The sequence below is a fragment of the Nannobrachium achirus genome (assembly GCF_963921795.1).
Source record: "Nannobrachium achirus genome assembly, chromosome: 4".
Classification (NCBI taxonomy): Eukaryota; Metazoa; Chordata; class Actinopteri; order Myctophiformes; family Myctophidae; genus Nannobrachium; species Nannobrachium achirus.
This window is the reverse complement of record NC_137813.1, coordinates 48,487,477-48,504,061: the sequence shown is the minus strand read 5'-3', so window position 1 is coordinate 48,504,061 and position 16,585 is coordinate 48,487,477. Positions and strand designations below refer to the sequence as shown.

At 44.2% G+C, this 16,585-nt stretch overlaps 1 protein-coding gene across 2 annotated transcripts in view; it reads right to left on the bottom strand.

Moving 5' to 3' along the window:
* Positions 1-16,585, bottom strand: part of LOC308283372 (BAR/IMD domain-containing adapter protein 2-like) — a 107,296-nt gene that overhangs the window by 69,573 nt on the left and 21,138 nt on the right. For both annotated transcript variants that reach the window (XM_080723797.1, XM_080723796.1), the window contains exons 2-3: positions 15,531-15,606; positions 5,140-5,226 (exon numbers count right to left, since the gene is read on the bottom strand). In XM_080723797.1, the coding sequence (XP_080579923.1) occupies positions 5,140-5,226; positions 15,531-15,606 (163 nt within the window). The remainder of the gene's footprint in view (positions 1-5,139; positions 5,227-15,530; positions 15,607-16,585) is intronic.

The following is a 16,585-nucleotide window of genomic DNA, read 5'->3' as shown; positions in this document are numbered from 1 at the left end:
TAGAAGCAGTGCTCTTCCGAGCACAGGTCTCCACCAGGCCAGGCATCCCTGTGGTGCTACTGTATAATAGGGTGGCATATTATGTTCTTCATTTTAGACCTTTCATGGCAATCGGACGCTGCATGCATGATTTGAGGCATTGTCTACCTGCTGGTGGCGCTATAACAGGCCAATGTGAAAAGGGTAGCATTTGTTCCTTGACATAGTGGGAATATGTGTGGCAAATTTCACTGTAATCGCAAGCTGCCTTGATGATTTGAGGCATTTTGTTCAAAAACAGAGCAATCCTGCAAACTTTGGAAGCCAATATTAGCCAATCAGGATGGAATATGAAATATCACACGGATCAGACTTGATCACATGACTATAGAGATACTGTGTACTGATTTGTGTTATTTTTGGAGAAAATCTGAAGGAGTAATATCCAAAAATGTGTTTTACATAAGTCGGCCCAAAGGTGGCGCTATAAAAGGCTGATGTGAAAAATGCAGTGAAAAGGTTTTTCCTTGGCCTCTAGGGAGTGCGTGTACAAATTTGACACTGATCGGTGGAGTTATAGGTAAAACACAAATTGGCCTGTTATAGCGCCACCATGGGGCTGATTTGAACATTTTGACGTAGCATTTCTTCCTCGGCCTAGTGGGAATGTGTCTGTGCGATTTCATGATAATTGCACTTTGCGTTTGTGATTTGAGGCATTTTGTTCAAAACTGCTCAATCCTACAAACTTTGGAAGCCAATCTTAGCCAATCAGGATGGAATATGCAACATCGGACAGATCCATGTCGATCACATGACTGTCGAGATACTGCCTACCGATTTGTAGGATTTTTGGACAAAATCTGTAAGAGTAGTGTACAGAAATGTCTTTTGCGAACATTGGCCTAGAACAGGCCCATTTGAAAAATGTTGGTCAGAGGTTCTGAATTGGCATCCAGGGAGTGTGTGTGTGCTCATTTTGCCTGCGACTGGGCCAACGGCGACTGAGATTAGGTGGTAACAAACTGCGAGGACGCACGGACGCACGGACGGATGGAGGGGAAAACATACTCTCCCCCATGCCTTCGGCTGGTGGAGACAAATATACAGTCTGCCATTCATTGACAATGGAAACCACCATGCAAAGATACATATGACATTTGTAGCTGCCGCAAAGGATACAACAGCTACAAATCTGTGTAGTCACAATTATTACACCAACCTAAAATCCCTGTCCCTGTGATCCCTGTCCATCCCTGTCCCTCTGTGCACAGAGAAAACAGGAAGCAGCGAGCCCTGTGGGCGTGGCCTCAGCACACACAAACGTGACAGGGGGCCACAGCACTGTCAAAAGACCCTACGTTTAACCACGGCCAACAGGTGGTTGGAAAATCAAATGGCCTCAGTGTGAGCTGCACGGGAAATCACAGCAAGGGGAGGGGGAAGGACAGTGGGTGTGACCATGCATGTTGTAACAGAATGACAGATAAATATGATCTTCTGTTCCATCACAACATGTTTTTTAAGGAAAGACTTGAATTGGAAAGCATTTTGTTTTTTTGTTGAGCTCGAATAGTGAAACTAAGTCAGAAACAGATAGGCTAGATATACTGGTAACATCATGGAGTAGATAATGGTAACAGATAGATAAGTGCAGATAGAACGTGAAGAATGACTCATTCAAATACTGACTGCCTTCAGGCAGTGGTTGTGAAAAAGGAATGGAATCAGTTTTCACTTCCCTCATACATACATATTAGTGACAAAAGCTGTGAGTGAAGGAACCACCACACGCACAAGTCTCACACACTTTGGGAAAATGGCATCAGCTTTCAGTTGCAACAGAAATGTAACAAAAAGTGTCGGTTCACAGACTTCACACACACACACGCACACGCGCACACACACACACACACACACACACACACAGGCAAAGCTGTTCATTTCAGTGAACAATTTCGTGTTCACGCCACGGCAACGATGCGTTCAAATGATTATTTTGCGTTCACTGTTCAGTTTCGCTATCCTTTAGTGAAAAACACTATCGCGGGAACATTATTATTGCGTCCGCCGGTGTACAGCCGCCACTCCCATCCTGTGTACGGGGGGAGGGGACGAAAGCGTGAACGTAACAGTCTCAGGAAGTGAACGAGTCTGTTCACGGCAATGAACTAGTACTTTTGAACGAATCGCGAACAACCCATCACGAATACAGCACATACAGTATCCACAGCAAACCGCGGACACACACATACTGTACTAGTCCAAACACATACAGTCAGTGCACCAGACACACGCTCAATACAGGGGAGGGAGATTAAACCCTGCCGAGTTCCAGGCAAAGAAAGAGAGATTTGCAGCGGAACAGAGCAAGGTGAAGAAGATAAGATGAGCATACTGTCATCCAGATCACGCTGTTTACTGCTGCCAAGTTGAGATTAAAACGTCTGACTGCCTGGACCAGACAGCTCCTGTCGCTACTGTAAGCAAGCGAAAGCCCAAAGTCTGCACGGAAGGAAGGGAGTGAAGTAAACTCACAAAATCAATGGATCGGAAAATGCTCCAGAAGAGGCTGAGAGCGAGCGAGCGAGCGGGAATGGCCGTTTGCTGAATAACCCATTCAGAACGGGTACACGTCATTATGTATCATTATTTTATGCTTTAACTATTGAAAAATAGCAGATATACAAGTAGATCTGCTATTTTTGAAAAAACATGAACATTTGAATTTTGACCCAATTCTTTAAGTGTCTTTTGAATCCTTCTTAAGGTTTTTGGAAGAACCCTATGTTTCTATGTCAGCAATCTGGCCAGCCATAGTCAAAGAAAAGGTCCTTTTCACTTAACTGGAGCTCAGTTAGTCTGTTCTTGAGACTACTATGTCAGTGAGTGGTTCTCAAACCTTTTCATGTGAAGGACCCCCAAAATGATATATGTATTTGGCAACGGACCCCCCCCCCATCTCAAAATATTTAGTTCCAAGGACCCCCCAGATGCAAAATTTGAGTTACAAACATTCACTTTGAAAATACATATATTATATAAGATTTGCACACATTTTCACGACTTTTTCAAAAATAGCAGATCTACAAGCTCGCAGCGCGGCACTCGGTGCCGCGCTGTGAGCTTGTATATCTGCTATTTTTTCACTGTTTAAAGCATTCAATAATTCTAGGCCTAAATGGAATAAAATATTCAGCGAGCACTTTCAAGTCGGTCCCTGCTGGCTGCGCTGGGGGAAGCCCGAACTGGATTCATCCCTCCATAAAAGCAACAAAGCCTCTGTCATATGAACAGCTAATTCTACACAGATCAAGCTGCCCACGGTACAAACGGTGACAGCGAAAATCTCCTCAAACAACAGATGATTTCCCCATGGGCTGACGATGGCCAACATACAGTACACTATAGATCTGAGATACGATCTGGTGGTTCTGTCTGACCTCGCTAGCTTATCGTATACTTTGAGGTACGACCTTTGGTCACCTCACCAAAAATAACTGATTTACAACAAAAAAAAACACATTCATTGTGTCTTTATGTTTGAAATCTGTTATTTTATATACTAGGCTTCCACCTAAGCACTGAATTCACACAGTATTCACTAGGGATGGGACGATATAAAAATGTCATATCACGATTATTGTGACAAAAGAAATCGCGATTTACAATATTAGCGCGATAATCAAAATCCATTATCCTGGGTTGGAACATTTGCCAAAAAATTGCTGATTTACAGCCTCTTCTGCTTGTAGATCAGCAATTTTTTTGGCAAAGACATTTGATAAAGAATGAAAAAAAAAGTTATCGAGTATGTATATTATAAGTACCTTTTACCAATTATAGAGGGTTTAAATGGTACTGAATAAGCAGCTTGGCAAATAAAAGGTGAATTGATCCCAGTGGATGGCGGAGGACGTTCACGATATATTAAATCTCCACAATACGATTATCGTGAGTGTTTTTAAACGATAATATCGCTTATCGTCCCATCCCTATAGTACTCACGCACACTTCTCTCCCTTCCACCCACACTAACACCCACCCAACTCCCACAAACATTCACACAACAGGTACTGTACACAGCAATTTACCCACGCTCCCCCCGATAAGACGCACAGCATAGGAGGAGGCTCCTTCCATGCGAAACCAATCAATTCTTTACAGTGGAACTGCATCAAATTGGCAAATTGCGGCACCGTCACATGATATGCCTTCTCAAAAATCTAACCTGCAGCTCGGATGAAAAGCATTTCGCCATCTTCTCCCGTGGCTCTCATCCGTGTCACAATAAGAGTCTGCCTCCTCCTCCCACTCTGTGCAGGGTACAGCACCTATTGACACCTGCCCATCTCTCTTGACTTTTCTTTCTTTCTTTTCTCCTGCTAGCTGTGGCAGAGAGAGTAAGCCCCGGCATCAATATGAATTATTTCCTCAGAGGCAAAATCTTGCCTCATCTTGCCCTAGAACTGAAATATATCCAACTTAACTCCCATCAGATTAACTTCTGATTCCATATTATTTTCAGACAGGGATCCAATGTTGCAATGCATGCTGAGTGATTGTGTGTGCTTCATGTGTGTCCTTTTTTGTTGGTTTTGGGTGTGTTGCAGTCAGAACGTGTACAGTAGCTGTCACATTGCCATAAGGCAGTGGTTCTCAACCTTTTCAGGCTGCGACCCCCAAAATAATCATATTTCAACTGGGGACGCCCACCCACAAGCACTTGGAATTGTAGGAGTTGGCATTACATTTAGTTTAGTGACTCAATCTGTTCCATTGTGAAAATAGCCGATCTAGATTCTCACAACGCCTCGCGTTGCGAGGCGCTGTGAGCATGTAGGATCTGCTGTTTTCACAATTTCGGCCTCTAATATTTGACAATTTGATCAGAGGTCTTTAAAGTCCTTAAATTGTCACTTGTGCATATGCACTTAAACTTTATGTTGGTTTGTTTACTGTTGAGAGAGAAAACAATGTGGCACATTAAGTTAATCATCTGGGGAGTCCCCAAAATAATTTGTTGAGAACCCCCCCCCCCCCCCCCCCCCACAGGTTGAGAACCACTGCCATAAGGTGCCAGTGCCGTCCAGTGCAGAACCAAGAGCTAGGGGTAAGGAGGGGAGCATCAGACATCCATCGACTCCATTAGTGGCTTACCCAGATCTTTGGATCCTTGGCTCTCGCTGGCCAGTTCGCCCATCCTCACCAAGGCATCAAAGTAGCCTTTGGCAGCAAATGTGACATCTGGAAATAAAACAGAAGGCAAGTCAAGAGGAGAAGGTAAAATAATTCCACTGTTGGAAGATATAAAATGACATGATTAAGTTACTGACTGTACAGCAGCACATCAATTTTCCTATTACACAAAGAGGAAAAAAAGCCTCGCAGCGCATGTTCTCTTTATCGAATCTGTAAATAGACAAAGAGACACAACATGTAGGCCTCGGGTTTTAGGGCAGCAACCTTAAAGGAGAATTCCGGAGGAGTGCTTCTCTTACGGTAATCTGTTGTTATTCTATCAGTTTTCCAGGGCTAGAGACTTAAGAAAGTCAATTTCTAGCGAGTTAGCTTTGACCGGAGGGGGTGGGATTTATCAGTTCACCCCTTTACGGTAGTCCATTATTGACACTCCATGGACATATCTCCGCCATTATGGACATACGTAAAGAAGAAAAGGGAATCATCGAGCGATACAAATAAGCGATTTAGCGAAAACTCCAACCACTCGCAGTCGGAGGTGCCGAGGACTCGAGGAAAAAAGAAATCTGGGATATCCAGAACATCACACATAACATCAGATTAATGTGGTAAGGGGGCTAGCCCAGAATTCTCATTTAATGTTAACTCATCCAGAGCCCAGGACATTAACGGATTAGGGGGTCCAGAGTGCCCCCTCCCGGCCCCATTAACGGCCATTGTCTTATTTTGAAGGCCAGAAGTCTAGACCGGAAGTACTTCCGGTCTGACGTCATCGGATCCTGCGACGGAACTGATCATTGTTTACGTGGTGCCATGCTGGATTGCATAGGAGCGTTTATACATGTGTTTTATAAGCGAGCATCTGCCTCCATCTTCGCTTCTAAAGTGTTGTTTTGAGATAATGGACATTAAAGATGAGATCGGCCGTCCACCTCAATGTTATGGGATGACTATTGTGTGCTCGTGGAGCCGTGATGATGACAAATCAGCGCGGATTTCGTCTCCGGAGCGTCGGCCATTGTACTAGGTATTTTTACTCGCCGTTACAGTAATGTATTACTTTTCGCGCGACATCACGCATTCGGCACTATACGTACTCTAGTACTTATCGCGTGACATCACGCGAAAGGCACTAGATGAGTTAATAGGCAGCACAATCGATGGGTTGTAAAACTTTCACACAGTAGCATAAGAGTTTTTACACGCAGACATTATTGAACTTGTACGAGGCGCACTGACAGTTGGCAAAATCCCCGCCAGTCCAATAGAAACAAGTAGTCAAGAAGTAGGTGGAAAGTGTGAAATAAACATAAAATAAAACTCTCTTTTGGCAGCGTCTGATTCCCCTGAGCTACTGTATATCCTGTCTTTGAGGTGGACTTCTTTGGACTACCCTGGCAGGCTGGCACTGTGCCAAGCGACAAGCACCACACACACATCTTCATAGGGTTTGATAGCATCTGCATGGAACTCAGAGAAAAAAAAATAAACAAAACAACACCACTGCACTTGGTACAGTAGTTATCAAGTTACCACCCTCCTTCAATCTAGAGCTCAGGGCACCCCATAAATATTGTTTTAATCCGAGGCACCCCTACATTATAATTTTCACTCCCAGCACCTTATATTTAAAGCATATCGTCGTTGTCGGGTGGAAACCTTGTATGTCCAAAACGGTTCGTTTTCAATTTATCATCTATAAAATGTACTAAACTAGTGAAAACAGACGATCTACAAGCACACAACGCCTCGCATGTAGATCGGCTGTTTTCACTAGTTTTGTGCGACAGTCTTGTATGATGAAGCAGGGCTTTGCTTTACCAAAAGACGTACACATTTGAAACTTGGAGATACGAGGTTTTTGCCCGACAATGACGATATTTTAGTGATTATGTTGTGAGGAAAACGTTGAGATAATAGCCACATTGGTTAGAACTGACTGAAAGTACTTTGTACTTCAAGTTTAAAATGATACTAAATATTTTTTCAAGTGTCCAAATAAATTCCAAATATTATCAAATGATCTCGCGGCACCCCTGGACTGCCGTCGCGGCACCCCAGGGTGCCCCGTCACCCACTTTGAAAACCCCTGCACTAGAGCCCACAGTGTGAACTGGTTTCATTTGACACTTCTCTAGTTGTGCGTGATAAGAGGATATATCAGATTCTTTCATATACCAGGGAATATTTCTCCAGGGTGAGGGGATGATAAAAGGATGGAGAAGAAGGTGATAAAAGCTTGCACTGATTTGACAGCAGGCCAATCAAAAAGTGCCCCTGGGCATTGAACTTCCACCATGAGTAACCTCTTTAAAATCCATTAAGTGCAAATTGCTGATTCTACAAATGCCTCCTAAATCAGTTCTCAAAACTTTTCCATGCCAAGGACCCCCAAATTGATATATATATTTGGACAAGGACTCTCATATGAATAGGTGCTGTGCCAGAGACCCCCAGAAGAGAAGAGTTGTGTTAAATAAATCAAAATGTAAAAGAATGGTGGCAAGAACTGTACACGCTGCGAGCTTGAAGTTCTGCTATTTTTTAACTCGCCTTACTTTTGTAGCTCAAAATAATGTTCAGCTGTTATGACGTGCCCAGAATAGGGACCACAGTGCTTAAAGGAGTCATCCAGACCAAAACACATATAGGGTTAAATCTGTCTTTTATCATACCCCTTTATACCTGCTTTAGTCGATTTTTTTCATAGCTGCCCCTGTTGCTAGATTTCGGCTGCCCCTGTTGCTAGATTTTGCGGGCTCTCATAACTAACAGAGTAGATAGACTTTATACTAGTGCGGTTATTTCTTCAGCTTCAAAGTTAGTATTTTTTTATTGGATTGTCTTTACACAACGTCCTGAGACCAACCAAACCGCTGTTTTGACCTCACAGGCACCCTTACTTGTCAAACGGCTTCTGCTCTGCACCAGAGCAGGGAGAGGAGAGGCTAGAAAGGGAGGGGAGGGAGGGGTCGGTTTGACAAGTAAGGGTGCCTGTGAGGTCAAAACAGCAGTTTGGTTGGTCTCAGGACGTTGTGTAAACACAATCCAATATAAAAATACTAACATTGAAGCTGAAGTAATAACTGCACTAGTATAAAGTCTATCTACTCTGTTAGTTATGAGAGGGCCTGCGAAATCTAGCAACAGAGGCAGCCGAAATCTAGCAACAGGGGCAGCTATGAAAAAAATGGAATAAAGCAGGTATAAAGGGGTATGATAAAAGACAGATTTAACCCTATATGTGTTTTGGTCTGGATGACTCCTTTAAGATTAGATTAGAGATTAGAGTTTATTTGTCATTGTAACACATTTTAAGTGGGCAACCTCACTGGTGAACGAACTCAACCATGTCAAACGTGGACGAAACTCGATTACTGCTGATGATGTATTAGAATTCATGGCTGAGGAGAAACTGGAGTTTATTCAGGCACAAAGTAGCCTTCCCTAACACAGGCTGATTTTGGTCAAGAGGGGGCGGATTCACCGGCTGAAAACAGCCGGTGGATCCTATTGGTTCACGATCTGTGCCATGGACCGCCTCCCACTTCCTATATGCCAGCAAAGAAGGTCTCAGCAAGAACAGTCACCAACGTCATTTTAGGCTCCATGGCCATCCGCCATGACACTTTGGGTGGCGGAAGTGCCACCCAAAATAACATTAGCGTCTATGAGCACTTCGTCACTTCCGCCACCCAAAAAGTGTCATGGCGGCGTCCCATGGTGTGCCAACTTCCGGGTGTTGTCTGTTCCTGCCTAACCTTCCTTGTATGCCAGAAATTGCAGCAGGTTACCCCAGGCTTTTATTTTTCTCCCTATCACCAAAATAAAAGCCTGGGTTTTCCGAGGCTAGGCACAAAGAAACCCAAACACAAAGCAGAAAACAGCGACCTTTGACAATTCACAGAATGGATGATATGTAAGGGGGGGCTGGTAAGACTATCATTTTGTTTGTCTGAGCAGTTCCTCGTTGACAGTAATGTTAATCTACTTTTTCAATTAAAGTGTTGCTCAAATGCTATTGTCTCTCGTAATAAATAGGGCAGTGATAAACAAATTATCACCCAGCAAGCATGCATTGTACACCTTGGTTGGATAACATGAAATACAGAGGTGATAACTGCGAACTCTGTATCTGTATCTCTGTCTGTCTGTCTGTCTGTCTGTCTGTCACGCCCGACACTGTGGTTCTATGGGTTTGTCGCTCTGACATCATGCTCTGATGTCACTGTGATGTCAGGGGAACCACTCTTAAGAGAATGGGTTGCCGCTCTGACATCACGCTCTGGCTTCACTGTGATGTCACGCAAACAGAATCCCTTTTATGCCCATGTATGGAGTTCCCTGATGTCATCAATACTTGCCCATATCTAACAGGACTTCATATGGGCATTCCCATATGAAGGCCACATACTACACAAACAGAATCCATATGGCCAAGACAGATGGTCTAGACAGCCCATATCTGTGTGGCTGGTACTACAGACAGGAATCTCCATGTATGGGCATAAAAGAGTATGATGTCATGTCAGATGTCATGGGACTTTCAAATAACGAATAACTGAGTAAGCATGTTTGGGCTCTCCCAGCATACAGTATCTCCATATACAGTACATGGATCTCCATACAGTATATGGGTACCAGGGGTCTCCATATATATCAGATATACATCAATGGCCAGATGGCCAAGAATTGGCGTGACCTCGCCCTTTAGGGCAAGGCCCTGAGGCGTCTTACTAGTCTATACTATACTGTATATCACACTGTCGAACATCATTCAGATGTTCATTTACCTCTTTAGTTTCGTTTCATATATATATATTTTTTAAGATTTGTTTTTGGGCTTTTTATGCCTTTATTTGATAGGACAGTAGACTGACAGGAAATGGGGAGAGAGATGGGGCATGACATGTGGCAAAGGTCGTCCAGATCGGGAATCGAACCGGCGACGCCAGCAGGCAGCATATAGCCTAGTATGTGGTATGCGCCTTGACCACCAGGCCAGCAGACGCCCCAGTTTCGTTTCATATTTTAATGCAACTTGTCTGCCATTTAAGTGGCTCACTTGTCTAGCAGGAAAAGAAGGAACTCGGTCTACTCTAGGTTGACAAGGGTTCATGGCACTTACTCCAACCACGCACTTAGTAAATCACTATGGTGCCTAAATGCCTAAAATTGTAGCGGGAGAACAACAACTCAAAGAAATCACATGTAGCCTGCATGCATGTAAACACGCACGCGGGCCTCACCTTTGATTTAGATCAACAAATCCAACGCAAACCCTTCCACTCTGTGAGGCCAGTCCTAATCGATAAACACGTCTTCGCCACTCCCACTAAAACAAACAATCTCTGAAGTACTGTGCTACCTTACTCCGATCGATATCCGTACAAATCCCATTATTCCACCCACAGCCGCGCTGCCTAACCAAAGGTTACATGGGGCAGAGTGGACGTCTGTCGGCCTGATTGCCATGTGGTCTGCCTCGCCTTGCCTGCATGCCTGCCAATCACGCCGTCTCCTATTGAATTATGGCAGCTGCCTCTTGGAGGTGAATTATGAACCAGCCTGGGTGACAGATGGGCGCCACACCTGCAGACAAGCTGCCGAGTGGTACACACTACACCAGTACTCACTCAGAGGGAAAGTACACCCACTCACTCAGAGGGAAAGTACACACTACACCAGTACTCACTCAGAGGGAAAGTACACACTACACCAGTACTCACTCAGAGGGAAAGTACACCCTACACCAGTACTCACTCAGAGGGAAAGTACACACTACACCAGTACTCACTCAGAGGGAAAGTACACACTACACCAGTACTCACTCTCACTCAGAGGGAAAGTACACCCTACACCAGTACTCACTCTGGGAAAGTACTCACTTTTTTACTTACGTTAAAGGGCCATTTCACCTCTGGGACAACCCAATCTTATTTTATTGTTGTTTGGGACACGATCAACACAATCCTGAGTTATTTTTTGTGTTCAATCTGTGTTCTTAGATATTTTAGTATTTCAGTATGTACTAGTGATGCGTTTTGCATCATATGATGCATTTTGCATCACTAGTACATGCTGAAATACTAAAATATCTCAAAACATAGATTGAACACAAAAAATAACTCAGGATTGTGTTGATCGTGTCCCAAACAACAATAAAATAAGATCAGGTTGTCCCAGAGGTGAAATGGCCCTTTAAAGTATTAATACTGCAATACAGAAATACTCTGTTACAAGTAATGTTCAGGAATTCAAAATGTACTTGAGTATAAGTACAGTATTGGCATCAAGGTGTACTTAAAGTATCAAAAGTAAAAGTACTCATTGTGCAGAATGTCCCATTTCAAGTTTTCTAAATGTGTAAGAATATTTTGGTAATAGCAGATCTACAAGCTCACAATGCATCGCGGCGCATTGTGAGCTTGTAGATCGGCTTTTCAAATGGCCAAAATGTATGAAGCGGTTAATGAATGTTTTGTAATAATAATCAAAATCTACAAAGTAACCAGTGACTAAAGTTATCAGGGGGTACGGTGGCGCAGTCGGTAGCGCTGACACCTCACAGCTAAAAAGGTCCAGGGTTCGATTCCCGCTGGCTCCCCAACCCCTGTCAGGTGAAAAGAAGCGACTTGGACTCCTCATGCATAGAAGGAAGCATGAGGTCCGCCGTCCGTTGCTCTCCCCAGGTTGGCAGAGGGAGTGTAGTGCCCAGGATTACATTAGACAATTGGCACTGGGTGAAAAAGAAAAATTGTTACTAAAGTTTACAAATAATTGTAGTGGAATAAAAATAAAATATTTGCCTCTAAGATGTAGTGGAGTAGAAGTAAAACTATTGGATATTGGAAATCCTCCAGTAAAGTACAAATACCTCAAAACTGTTCTATTGATTAGTCACGCAATAGACACTAGAGTTCAAAAATATTTTTAGTTTTTTGTCGCATTCCTAAGACAAAAATGGGATAACAATAAATGTACCCCCATTCGTTCCGGATGGGGACCCGTTTCGAAACGGGTCCCCATCCGGAATCAATGTGACAAAAACCAAAAAATATTATTGAACTCTACTCTCCATGGCATGAGTAATCAATAGAAAAAAAGTCATTTTGGGGGTGAACTACTCCTTTAAGTACTTTTCAGCAAGCAACACTATATACGGCTACTGTATGAGGCTTAACTCTCAGCCAGGCAGACATACTGTATAGCCAAGCGCTACGGGAAGCCACTGACTGGTAGTCACTCAGAGCTCTCACAGACGCCATGGCCCAGGAACATACGCTAATGCTAATCCCAATTACAGCTGAGTCAACGGCAGCAGACGCAGCACATCTTACAGGGGGAACACCTGAGAGACAAGAGTGTGTGTGAGGGTGTGTGTGAGTTTGTCTAGCTATACTTATGGGGACTAAACGCATGTTCACACAGTCACCTGCAGGGGACCTCTGACAGTGTGGGGACAAAATAGTAGGTCCCCACAACGGTTAGGGTTAGGGTTAGGTTTAGGGTTAGGGTTTGGGTTAGGTTTAGGGATAGAGGTTAGGGTAAGGCCACAGGACTTGCATAAAAATGAATGGAATTCTATGTAATGTCCCCACAAGTGATGCAAATATAGTGTGTGTGTGTGTGTGTGTGTGTGTGTGTGTGTGTGTGTGTGTGTGTGTGTGTGTGTGTGTGTGTGTGTGTGTGTGTGTGTGTGTGTGTGTGTGTGTGTGTGTGTGTGTGTGTGTGTGTGCGCGTGTCAGAGGGGGTTGGGACTAGGTGTTCAGGGAGGTGTCATACACGGAGATGGCTGAATATTTTGACATGTGTTCTCATACTAAAGGCAGTGGTCAGTGGTGTGTGTGTGTGTGTGTGTATGTGTGTGTGTGTGTGTGTGTGTGTGTGTGTTCAGTAGCAACCAGGGCAGCATGAGCAGATAAGCTGGATCTACTATGAGTGCTTTAGTTGTGGTGAGGGGCCGACGCGGACAGACTGAGAGGATTACCGGACCTCTGATTGCAGGGCAGACAGACAGGGGAGGTGGGTGGGGATGAGTAGCTCATCTCAGAGCTACTGATCCACTTCCCCTCCTCTGGTACGGAGGAGGAGAGAAGGAGGAACTTAACTCTTAACCACTTATCTCTTAAAGGAGTAGTCCACCCAAAAAAATTAATGATTTTCGATCAATTACTCAACCCATGCATGCATTGACACTAAGGCTTGCCCACCTGCCCCCAGCAGGTAAATAAAACTTTCGGGCAGGTGAAGTTTGCTTTCAGGTTGCCCGACCGGGCAAGTGCTCATTTGAGAGGGGACGCAACGGTCTATAAAACACGAGATATCTATCTAAATACATGAACGTGGCCAGTGTGCTCTGTTGTCCGGTCTGTGGAATGTAAAATAAGAGCACGGTTTACCTATAATGTGCTGTTTTTACTGTTGTAAAATGTTTAAGTGTGAAACCATAGACATTGTAGCTATGTAGGTATTTGGATTTGGAAGCAGTGAGGTACAGTGTGACATTTTTTATCTCAAAGCCCCAAAAAGTAAAAAAATAAGTGTTAAATTGAGCGGTATTTAAAATCGTACAGTACCTATAATGTTATAATGGACCTGACCTGTACTTGCCCGACAGGAAAGTGCCCCTGAGACCTAGTGTCAACCCCTGCCATGACATCTTGAATTCATGGATATTTTTGTTCTTTGTTGCATTCCTAAGCCAATAATTTGATGACCGGCAGAAACTCTGGTAGGAGAATTATAACATCTACAACTGAGTCTGCTATTCACCGATGAACTACTCCTTTAACCCTGGTGTGAAAATTCTGGGCACATCATAATATCGCCAAAAGAGTCCCCAGTCAGCCTGAAGTGTGTGTACTGAGTGTACTCAGCATTTGGACCATATGGATAAATGTGTGTCCTAAAGCATTCCCTGCACCCAAATCAAATCAGAGCCTCTTAGTCTGTTTGGTTTGAGCCAATCCTGCAGAGAGGGTCCTTAATGGTTAGCTCAGTGAGTTCCTACCAGACTAAGTCCAGGATTACTTATACTCTCTGTAAGAGGTGGTGGGAGCATGGAGGGGGGGATAGAGCCCCCCTAAACCTTGGCTGGATTGTCTGGATTGTTGTCTACTATCCAAGCACAGAAGAGGAGTCCAGTTCCACGGATAAGGTTCAGTGAAGCTGTCCTTAAATCAATGGTTGAATTGAAATCCATGCAGGTCTGAGTCCCATTCGGCATCATCACACAATAATGTACAGCTGTGAGTGTGTGTGTGTGTGTGTGTGTGTGTGTGTGTGTGTGTGTGTGTGTGTGTGTGTGTGTGTGTGTGTGTGTGTGTTGTTAATAGGGATGGGACGATATGAAAATTTCATATCACGATTATTGTGACCAAAGAAATCGCGATTTACAATATTATTGCGATATTCAAAATCCATTATCCTGGGGCGGAACATTTGCCAAAAAATAGCTGATCTACAAGCTCACAACGCGTCGAAGGTATTTGATAGAGAATGAAAAAAAGAACGTATAGGCTATTATAAGTACCTTTTACCAATTACAGAGGGTTTAAGGGGTACCGGATATGCAGCTCTGCAAATAAAAGGCAAATTGATCCCAGTGCATGACGGAGGACTATATCACGATAAATAAAATCTCCACAATATGATTATCGTGAGTAATTTTATCACGATACACGATAAACGCTTATTGTCCCATCCCTCATTGTTAACCACCTGGATTTGCATGGGGAATCAAAACAGCTATTGCTCAGCCGAAGGGGAATCCCCCATTGGCCAAAAGAGAGATAATAGGCTTGTTGGGGCAAGGCCGCTCCGCTACATTCATCCCCCTCTGACCACCACAATCCAACTGGGAAACCCGATCCGGGCGAGCCCTTCAATGCAATCACCTGGATTTGAACCCAGGGTCTCCCGCATTGGGAGACCAAACATCTACAACCTACAATGCACACGCCACCCCCCACTGCCTTTGTTCATTTGATCTACTACACAAGTGATCTATCACCTGATCGAAAACAATCCAGTTTCTGAATGTGGACCGCATCAGATTAGCGAGCCGCAGGCTTTGTGTCGCCCCGCAAACACTCTCCCCATAGAGGCCGTGCCAGAGGCTGCAGACCAGATGATAAGGCCAGCAGGGGAATAAATGGTCTTTTTTCTTTCAGTGAATCAGGGAAGAGAGATAGATGTACATCGGGTGGTGAAGAGAGCAAGAGAGAGAAACCACAGACAATAGCAGACATTTGGCAGCTTGGCCATCTGACTCAACCCGAGAGGATGAAGTGGAGAAATGGCGAGAGAGAGAGAGAAATTAATAAAAATTAAAAAAGGAAACTCACTGGCGAGGGCCTTCTCGTAGCTCTTCCCCATGGCAACAAAGTTCCGTAAGCAGGGGTTGAACTGCTCCATGATGGTCTGAAAGGAAGAGACAGACGGACAGAGAATGTATGTCAGTTGTCAGCAGAGATTCAAGGGCAGAGAAAATATATTTCTGTCATGTGTGTGTAGCTCTCACACACACACACACACACACACACACACACACACACACACACACACACACACACACACACACACACACACACACACACACACACACACACACACACACACACACACACACACACACACACACACACACACACACACACACACACACACACACACACACACACACACACACACACACAGCGTTATTGCAGTCTGTAGCAATGCTTCTACAAACTATTGTATGTGCATACATGTGACAATCGCCTTGAACAACACTCCATCTCTCTTGCTCTCCAATCCCCTTGTTGGACAACACAACAAGGGGATTAACACACTTAACCACTTTAAAACCTATATACTTCAGTTGAGCTGGGTCCCTAAGCGGCCTAGTTTGGTCCCTTCTTTTTTTCCGTCTACACCAAACCAAATGTGTTGAGAGTTTGCAGATCTGCTATTTTCGCTCAATGTTCACCCCAGAATAGGGTTCATGAGGGGCAGCCTGCCATAGCTAAATGGTAGAGAGGCCGTCTGGGAATGAGAAGGCCCCAGGTTCGCTGCCCCATGTGCCCATGAGCAGGACAGACATTGACCCTGAACTGCTCCTTCAGGCGCTGTATAAATAGCGCCCACTGCTCCTATTAATAGTTAAGCTGGGTTAAATTCAGAGGACAATTTTTATTTCACATATAAAATGTACTGTGTGACCCAAAAATACCCACTTTCCCAATCCCTTCATGATGTGGTCCAAACCATCATGGACACAATTATAGGGACACCGTCCACAGCATGCTGTGTAGGACAGGCTCTCACTCACTTTCACTGTGACAGCATGTTGCTGAGCGACAGGGCCTGGGCCCTGGCCTGTCCACTGACTGCAGTGCCAGCAAGCTATGCAGAAAAACCA